The sequence below is a fragment of the Echinococcus granulosus genome, assembly GCF_000524195.1.
Source record: "Echinococcus granulosus chromosome Unknown EG_S00108, whole genome shotgun sequence".
NCBI lineage: Eukaryota > Metazoa > Platyhelminthes > Cestoda > Cyclophyllidea > Taeniidae > Echinococcus > Echinococcus granulosus.
The window spans coordinates 39975-50448 of record NW_020170488.1 but is presented as its reverse complement, the minus strand read 5'-3'; the positions used below and the strand labels follow the sequence as shown (position 1 = coordinate 50448).

The window sequence follows — 10474 nt, the reverse complement described above, 5'->3', positions numbered from 1 at the left end:
TGGTCTCCTTCTTGTTAGATTGTAGCACTCCAATTTGTCTTGACATTGCAATAACGGTCAACATATTTTTCGTCCACCGCAATTTGGTATTAGCCACAGTGGTCTCCGACCAGCATGAATTCTCCTTCAAGGTGCACGGAGGTGGATTTGTCTTAGCTGCATCACAGAGAGAGTACTGCCTATTTAAATGTCATGCAAGATGGATTTCACTGGTCTCCACAAACATCACGTCCTTTGGAAAGGGGCCTTCATTGGGTGAGGGACTCCCATGGGAAATAATGCCAAAGGATGAACAATCCTTCACACCAGACATTCATCATTTCATTTGCATGAGAGCAGCCTGAGGAAGGGGAATTATCACGTTTGATGATTTGGATGATATTAAGTGTCATAAGAGGAAGACTTTTGTTGCATGTGGGTGTATGTGCCTCGTCTCACTGGGGAAGGGCTGGCAAAGCCACATCCACTTTTAGCAAATACCCCAATCTCGCGTCCTGAGGAACAACTGGAGGACGACTTTCATCGAAGCTGCCTTAAATATTTATGTAAACGTCCCATCAAGCAAATCATACCTCAGGTAGATAACCTTACAACAATGAAATGCTAATAAGTTTATGAAGGTAAGTGGACGTAGAATATCACCCCTGCGATACACTATTTCTGTGGTTCAGTCTTGAGGGCACTTGTCCCAATACAGCGATTGGTACGCCATGCGGGGATGCTGCAGGACATCGTTAAACCTTCTTCATAATCCTACCAATTCTGACCATATGGGGCGGTAGACAAAACTGTCGAATCATTGAGATCTGCAAAATGTAACACTGATGCTAGACTAGAAATGTTTTGCATGCTGTATGAAAGAGTCTCTAAGACAGTTCAAAAGGAAAATTTATGTAGAAATCACAAAGCAAACTAAGCAATCCATTTGTCAGATTGCGGTGAGTAAGTCACGTGAGGCTCCTCTTTCCAGTCGCACAAATATGTGCCTAGACGAGGTCCAACAAAAGAGCAGAATAACCATTCAAATGGTAAATCACACTGCACAGTACTTATAAGATTTTAGAAGGCAAGGAGTTTCGGCATGTCTAGTGGTGCGTCACCTTGAACTTCAGGAAGAAGTCCAAAATATTGGAAGTTATTAAGCATGGTGCACGACAGGCGATGCGTCTTACCGCGGCTTTCACACGTCTTGCCACCGCGTAGTTGCTTGTCGAATTGACCATCTCGGTTACCGGTCCATTGCAACTTGTTGACAATTGAGAGGACAAGCGTTGCTATCACCGTGGATGTAAAATTGTTCTGTTTAAAGGGAATAGGCAGAAGTATGAATAAATTCAGTTTCTTTGTCGCTATGCATTGACAACTTGATGAGCAACTCACGAGGAACTGAGCGAACAAGGAGGTAGGGAATCTTAAGAACGATGTTTGGAATCAAATGAAGGTTGCCAGCACGAAGCGCTGTGCTTTGATAGAGTAAAAACTCCCAGAAGTGGCTCCATGATGACGCAAAAAGGGATAAAAGAAAATAACCAAGAATTCTATGGAAGTTAAGCGCTGCTCCAAGTATCGTGCAACTAAGTCGATTTGTTAAACCTAAACATAGCATACATTCAGACGATATTTTTCCTGCGGAATGATATCATTCTCCTCGATGCAACTCAGAAGGACACCTGTGGAATAAGAGGTTGGGAAATCCGCTTTTCTAGAAGCAAAGGGAAATCGGTGAGAGTGACTCTGGTGTTTGTGAATCGCAGTTCTAAATTGCAGATTTCCCAAGCAGGTAATGCTTTGGCATTGGTGCCACTAGAGTGGCAAATTGCCACGTTGTGGACCCGTGTTGATGGCTACTTGCAGTAGATTCGCCGATCTTTACCATTGAACAATTTTTATTTTCTACGTTAGAGTATTACTTAGGGATGCTGTACTGACTCAGGTTTTAAATATCACCTCACAACACGGCAGAAAGTTTCCATAATCTCATTCTGATTTGTCGACAAGTAACGGATTAGAGGGTAGCAAATTACACTGATTTTATTGGGTGAATAAGGCTGACAAATTGGTGGGAGTTAATAATCATTCCGGTTGGATTTTGGTGTGCAGCGGTCAACAACATGCTTAAAAGGGAGCCAGCGACGTACACTTAATCGCTGTCATCGCGCCTACTATGCGTCATCCTATTTTCCACACTGCGATCAACTAAGCCACCCATGACCTTAACAGCAGAGATGTCACCATGTGCCATCGTGCCTAAATTTGCCGCGTTCAGCATGAAAAAATCGCATCTTTTACTGATACGTCTTGCACGACGTGAGTGGTTTGACTCCACCTGCCACATTTGCTGCTTTAGTCTAGAGGTAAACATGCACGTCCACAGTCCATGTGGTCCTCAACTCCGTTATAATTACTTCCCTTCGAATTAAATAAGTCACAACGGTGTGAAAAAACTCGCATTAAACACGTGCAACATTAGGAATGAACATCTCAAGATGACGTTAGGCTTCATTGTTCAAAAGTAATTAACCAGACATTTTCTATGCTCGCACACTTCGTGTGTCTAAGCGACGTCTCTAACTCACCACAAAGTCACCAAGCCCTGGGGAGTAGTTGACAGGCTGCAGCACTTATGTGTGACGAATGGGTGAGTCTGTAGCCGACAGTACATAATTTGCTGGACACTCCCGATGAGGATTTACACCACGGAATAGTGGTGAGGATGGCTCAGGCGAAGTGTCGAAGGAATTCCGTGTTCGATGAAGATAGTGTATTTCTAGTAGAGCACAAATCCTGCATCACCGCAGCATGTCCGCACGGATTTCATTTGTCCGCCCCCTCTTTGCAAGCAATATAGGGAGAACAGGATCGCGAACTGCAAGACATAGAGATGATTCTTGAGTTTAACATCTACTGGGATTCAGCTATCACCTCTTCATAACTCTAATTAGTCACTCGATCACATTGTCAACTAGAGAGTAGGGGAATAAAAGTGTTATAGAAAGAGAGGTGATTAATTTGTCTCACTTTGTAATCAAAGCACAATGCAAATGTGAATATTGCAAGCCTATACGACCTTGTATTTCTGTTAACGACGACCCCAGAGAGAAATCCAACACCGATCTGTTTATTGTACGAGTCAGATCGGTTTTTTTTCTCTCACTTCGCTACGCTTACCAACATCTGCAATTTGGTTGACCTCTGTGTCAAAGACACGGTGACACGCAGTAGGCGTGAGGACAGCGATTAAACATGCCCCACCCTCCCCTTTGTGGCCACAATGTGGTAGCATGCCCAGCAAAATCCAAAATCCATTAACACCTGCCAATTTGCCCTTCTTAGCTGGACAATAAAATTTGTCTGATTTGCAACCCTCTTCTCCGTTCACATTTAATTAACCTGTAAGCTTTGGCATTGAAAATAAACTTTCTTCATTTTGTAAGGTTATAATTCAAACCAAAGTCAGTACAGTATTTTAAAAGAGTAAGTACATGCAAAAAAAAAATGCTCATTCAATAAAAAAGTTTTAAAAATCTGTTGCGAAGTTCCATCAACTCGGATTCACGAGTTGAGGATTTACTATCTCCATAGCCCTAACGCGAATGTATCACCAGTTGGGACATCGAGAAACAAATAGCTCGTTTACTTTTCATTCTAGTGATTTGACAAGATTAAGCATTTTGATGATTTTCATTTGCCACATACTGAGAGCACCGCACTCCTCCATTGACGGTGCCATGTAGGAGTGCGAAGGATGGCCCACTACCAGCCCCGGAGACTTTTAGCTTTCCTCAGATCCCTTCGCCTACTTATAGATCACTGCCACACTTCTCGGTTGTCTGTTGTCCCACAATTCTATCGCACCGTTGACTCGTCCCACAGGCAATCCAGAGCGCTCATTGTCAGGCGAGAGGAGGCACTGCAGGCGGGCATTGTCGGATGCACACCACCCTCTCTTGGCTTATGTCAAACTGAGAAGGCTAAAGGCCTTGCCTACAGTGACATGTGTGGCTAGGTTTACCATATTCTTCAAGTGAGCAGCACTGGTGGCGTGTGAGGAGTATTTGAAAGGAGGCGTGGGGCATTGTCAGTAAGAAATAGACATGTGAGGCATCGTTTGTAGCTTAGTCAGCGCTAGTCAAGGTACAAATCATGATCCGAAGGCAAAAATTTTCCTTTGATCTCAAAACATTGCAACCAAGACTTCCACACGTTCTGACTGCAAATCCATAAATGTAATATGTCACCTTAGAAATCCTTCAGAAGACAAAATCCGGATATTGTCTGCTATGGTCAACAGACAGTAGCGATTGCTGGCCTCTTGCATTACATTTGAAACACAAAAGAGAGATTTATCACCATACAACTCCAGCAAATGAAATAGGCTAACCTTGACTGATGAAAATTGACTGCTCAATTACGTAAAATAAGGAGAAAATGCGTCCAGTTCTACTCAAAACGCACTACCATATCGCACAAACAGACGATATCGCTTGCTGAATAGTCCAGCACGACATCTACACAACCGATGTAACCACTTTCTCGACTACATTGAATTGTACCGACGATACTGATTCTGATTCTTATGAAGGGTTTTCATCCTGCTCTCACTCTACTTCGCATCAGTGCAGCTGGTAATTTAGATCCCAGATTGTAGAAGAAGAACCAGATTTAATCACAGTCGGACGAATGACTAAGAGGCCTAGGTCAACTTCCTGTTTGTATCACAAGCGTTTGACATGCATTATCATGATCAAGTCCGAAATATTGAGGAATATTTTTGTAACAACGCTACAGTACCACACTGTACCGAACATTATCTGCTGGCACGGAAACACTCGACTTGGACAAAAGCCTTGAACTGGTGGGATTCTCATTATTTTGAATAATAATGTGTTAGTGCAGTTTTTTAAGCGCGGACTTTATTTTGTTAAATGATCATCTACGGCTACGTAAAGTATTTTGCTTTTCAGACAGTGAATTCGGAATTAAGGTTTCGTTCCGGTAGTGTGGGCTACCCCAAAAAGTATGCACTTGGGGAATAATTACTTTATACGCTTCCACGAGCAGAACCAACTACTACGACTGCTCCAATTCGGTTTGGATGCAAGGCCAGTGCGCAAAGTAAGCAAAGCAAAGACAAAAAGAGCGAATCGCTGAAACCCTCGCCACTTTTTGCAAGATCACGCTGGAGGTAGTGTTCGTAATGTGGCTAACAACACTCCTCCACGACGAAGGCGGGCTATTTGAAATCTTCTGTTGTCATCATATATTTGTACTAATTGTTGATGACAGGTGAATTGTGATTTAGTTCCCAATTCGTTTCGTGCAGATTCTTTCGAATTTTTAAGTGTCACTCAAATTAAGTAGCAAGGGAATGCTTAAAATAAATCGTTAATTGCAAATAAATGACTTGGAAGTCACTGTCAACGTTCGTACACACAATCGTTTCAACGATTCAAGAACAGGCCGATTAGTCGTAGTCACCAGTGAATCAGGAAACTGGTGCTTGAATGAGAGCAGCCCGGGCAGTTTTCAGTACGTAACACATCACATTTTGCGTGTATTTTGTGTAGGCCTTGATGGCCCTCTTTACTTCGACGTCCATAGCACCAGCGGCACCGAATCACTCAACAACGCTCCCGGTCTAGTTTTCCTATTCAAGTGGGATGAGAACGGTCAGAACGAGTCGTAGTAGTCGAAATACACTGAGAACGATTCTTTTTTTCGTAAAGTAGGTGAGTACAAACGCCTCTGCTACACAGGCCCTCCTTGATGTTCTTCTAAATTTGATTCCCACACCACTGAAGCTCAGTAAAGAGGTAATTGGCCCAAATCGTTCGTTTCCAACTTTTGCGAATTCAATCTTTTACCTGCCGTTTGGATGGATGACATTGTGCTGGAAAATTACCACAAATTGCGTCTTACACTTAACAATTTCTCTTGGTAGGTAGCAAAATATCGCCTTTTTCTTTCCTTACTGCAAGTTGTTTACAGGTTTCTGAGGTCGATCTGAACAAGCTCTAGGAGTCTGCGGGTGCCTAACAGTGAGTTGGATTTGTCCACGTTGATGGTGATGTACACCGTCTGTAGAAGCATGGATTTTAAGCAATCGAGTTTCTGATCAACCCATGGTCTTCAGCTTGATTGCCCTTGTACTTCACTTTCATTAAATCCACATTTCGAAGACTTTTCCACGCGTATTACTCTTTTCAGCCTAGGTGAATAATAAGTAGATTAAGCAGAACGTGTGCTGCATCTCTACAGAAAGGTAGGAATCCCAGAGCGACAAGGTAGGGACAGTCGTCGACTTCACACTCACCTTCCCTTCGTCATCGAATTGCTCAAAGTTCTCGACGAACAGGACTTCCTCGTGGACGTTAAACATCGCACTAGGAGAATTAATTGATTAAGAAATTTAGTCACACATGAATAAAAACAATTGTGCAAAGGAGATAAATAAATCAAATATTTTTACGGATAGGTTAAGCCAATTTAACTGGTAAACATTTGTTTCCACAGACAAATGCATGCATGTATGGAATTTATCTCACTAATACGAAAATCATCCACAAATACACAGACATACGTATGTGTATGCACAGCTCCCTACCACCTCACTGTAGACCAGAGAAGACACTATATTCGACAAAGAGTGGTGTTTGGGGCTTCAAATATGGCCCAGAGGCCAGTTTACCCCTCAAAGGCACTGCGACAGAGCCCTGAAGTGGCCCGTTAACAAAACCGAGGGTTAAACAAACAATCAACGTATTGCATACGTACACATGGAAGTACAATCAACTTTTCCAGCGAAAATCTATTTCCACATGCATGCATAGGATGAGGCCTATTCTTTTACATATATATATGTATATATGTATATAATTGATGTCATTTTCTCGAATAGCACGATCCATCCACGCACGCATACACATGTACCTACAAATTCGTTGATACGAATATGCCTCCTCCAATACAAAAGGTTCTCCACTCTTAAATACACATATATAATCTCTTCCACTTGAACGGACCTGCATTTTTTCATGCATACATACATGTGCACAAGTAATTTTATCTTAAGGTAAATCCGTTTACAAGTACATAAGTATGTTGATAAATATGAAGGTATGAATGCATGGAAAGGCCTCTGCAGATTTGTGGATGATTTGCCATCCCATAGCCCTAATATGGACTATAATCGCCATCTCATGGACCCCTTTTGGTAGCTATTCGCTGCATGTTTACAAGGATCTTCTATTAAAATTCTTATTTTTCTTATAGTTGGATGTTCTTTTGCAATGCTGTACTGACTGCGGTTGAAAATATAGCCTTACAACGCGTGAAAAGTTATTTTTTGCTACTCCAAAGCCTACTCGTTGATGGGTAACAGGTTTGAGTATTGAAGGTCAGGTGAGTTCACTGTCTAACTAGGTATGACAAATTGGTGGGTACTAATCGTTATTTGGCAATCTGTCTTTCAGATTTTGGCATGTAGCGGTCCACAACGTGATCAAAATGGAGGGTAGCGCATGCCTAATCGCTGTCACCACGCCCACTGCGTGTCATCGTGTTTTTGCCACTGAGGTAAATTAAGTAACTGATGTACTTAGCCGCAGAGGAGTCACGATCACTACCAGAGTTTATGATAATTGAAAAAACCCAACCGATCCGACTTGTGCAACAAACGGCTCGGTGTTGGATTTTCCCCTACTTTCCCTGTAGATAACATGATTAGACGGTACAGGTTGGCAAGTCATACATAAGGTTCACTGTTGCAGAAGCAGAAAGCTCAAACACCTCCTTTGCTATCCCGACTGCCTTTGTAGTAAGTGATCATGTGAGAGCTTGGTGCCAATAAAGGGTGACAAGCAGGGATACGGCAAGTAGGGTGGGGAAAGGGTGTCTCTATCCATCCAAACCAAAGTCTACGACAAGAGGCACGAGACATTTTGTGACTGCAAGTGGGACCTTCTCCAGACTTCTTCACCTGATGACGACTGCTGCTCAAGAAGTTGTCTCTGTGCAAGTGCCATCTGCTTCGCGTCTGACTGGGTGGATCTGTGGTAAGTGTTTGCGTTTCAGTTTAGTGGATAGTGAGTGGGTCACATGCAGAAAAAGGGAGATATTTGCAATCCCTTGAAGAACGTTGCAATGCTCAGACCATATCTCGTCACGAGGTGGTCGCCCCGTCAGTAGATAGAGAGAAGTGCATGTTGCGTGGTGAAGACATGCAGGAGAGAAGCGGAAAGCAAAGTGGCAGTCACTGAAACGTGTTGCCATTCGTTAATGCATGGTGTGTGGATGGAGACCATTCACATGGTAGATTCCGTGACAGTCCCCTTCCCAGTTGATGTGGGTGTCAAGGCGTTGACTCACCACCCTTATGCTAAGCCTTGATGAACGGGGTGGATCTGTGAGTGGTTCATCACAAGAATGCACAGCATTCGAGGAAGGTAGGTCATGCTGCTGTTCCTTCTATCTACTCCATTGCAGCAACACAGAGACGCCTGACTTAGAAAGGTGTAAGCAACAGGACATTGATCTCGGTGCAAGGTAGAGTTGAGGAGTAGCCAAATTTCCAGCAGTTCACGGTTGTGGTCTCGCGACATGGTATGCAAGTGGAAAGTGGACAGCTGAAATCTGTGCGGAGACGCTGTGACATTGCCTCATATATTCCCTGCTAGGAATACTCCATCCTCATCTCATGAGAAACATTTTCTGCACTTCATCTGAGCTGCCCTTTCCAGCATCGCGATGTGCGAATCCTCGCCGTGGATGTATCTATCACGGCAGGAATGGTTCGCTACAGACTCACTCATTCGTCGTGTGACAGCATTTCTGCGTCTCGCAGATCCTAGAAATTCTGCAGCGAGTTAGATACGTAACTGTTATGCATGAGGTGTAGGAACGAAGTGGTGGAATGATTAACTTGAGAGCAACAGAATGAAACGCCAGCATGGAGCATTCACTGCCAAAGTGACACATTTGTGGCGTAGCATTGTGCTTGCGAGGAATGGCATTTCCTCCTCCCACCGGCACGACATATTGAGTTAGAAGGAAAGTGATTAGATTGGAGTGGAGGAGCACCTGGACTGTGGAGTTGCATCTTTTTCACCAGACTGGAGTAGTGAATGTTGTAACAGGTGTGTTCCAACCAATGCCATTGCACCAGACGAATCAGTGCACATGCGTATTTACTCATGATTAACATGGTAAATGCAGAGATGAAGGCAGGTGGTGTGTGGGGAGGAAGTGTGCAGTGAGCTGCCAACAAGAGGGTGATGGGCTGTCTTGCTGGTCCTGACTAGCTCACGGTGATATGCAGGCACAGTTAATCAGAGCGATGCGTTATGTTCTATTCGGCCATGGTGTAACCAGTCGAGGTGTGTAAGGTCCACAATTCAAGAAATTGGGTGATGAAGAAGGGGTGCTAGTGAAATGTGCCTTGTGCTAAATGAAGACGTTTATGTGGCAGCTCCTGGTAAGCAGTGCACCAACTATGTGGTTGAAATACGGCCTTCTCTCCACCAGAGTGTATCTTTGGAGGAGGCTGGATGAACCCTGAAAACTGACGTCTGGTGATAAAATGTCTTTTCGTTTAGAATCCTGAATGTGGAACACGATATCTCTAACGGACCGATGACAAACGTCGACTGCAAATTAACTGAATGCATTTGAATGTTTCAAACTAGCACGCCGTTAACTGATGTTTGCGAGAGTGCAGGAATTTGGATATCCTCAAGTTTACGTGGAAACTACCTGCAAACAAAGGTTTCATTGAAAATGTTTTTGTACCTACATGCTGTGGGTTTCGCTTGCTTAAGTTTTGACGGATTTGCAAAGACGCCGCCTGGTCCCATCCTTGCGTACTTTGATCAACGCTGACCTTTTAATGACTGAAAGGATGCCTTCAGTCTGTCCGAGCATGCTATTGACCAACCCTGCAGGGGTGGAGGAAGATGTGAGTTTCAAAAGTGCCCTCAAATAGCTTTGAAATAAGGCACATTACTCCTCATAGGCTGTGCGTCTGCTCGAAGCCTTCCCTTTTCTCAGCACCTCCTAGTCACCTGCTGCGTCGAATGCCTCAGGCTCTTTCTCTATTGCACATTGTCGACAACCGATAGGACACGTATTACCAGCACAATGTGTAGGAAATTGTTTGATTTACAGAAAAACAAATCAGAGCACCAAGACGCACAAATAAGTTACGTGACTTTACAAAATGAAACTAAGATTCCAAGACTGCCAATTTGCCCTTCACTTTTCCCGCGTAGGTTAGAAAAAAACCGCCTTGCACTTCCATTTGTTTGCTGAGTGAGTGACCAACTTTTGAAGGTAATTGACCTGCGCATCACAACGTTCCACGAATGATTGAAAACGCCTTCATTTCTATACTGACTATTCACCTGGCCCGAAGTTGAAACAGTTATCTCAGGTCTGCTTGCTTGTACTTGTACAGGAAGGCTTTATTTGTGAAGTCGAG

The 10474-nt window shown here is 43.5% G+C and overlaps 1 protein-coding gene across 1 annotated transcript; it reads right to left on the bottom strand. All coding sequences in view use genetic code 11, as the record gives it.

Annotated features, from left to right (window-relative positions):
* Positions 1-4234: 4234 nt before the first annotated feature.
* EGR_08492 (hypothetical protein) lies at positions 4235-6523 on the bottom strand (the record flags this gene model as incomplete). Its single annotated transcript, XM_024497741.1, has 4 exons — positions 4235-4400; positions 5209-5347; positions 6156-6208; positions 6420-6523. 4 exons carry the CDS (start codon positions 6521-6523, stop codon positions 4235-4237), a joined length of 462 nt encoding a protein of 153 aa, XP_024347827.1.
* Positions 6524-10474: the final 3951 nt, after the last annotated feature.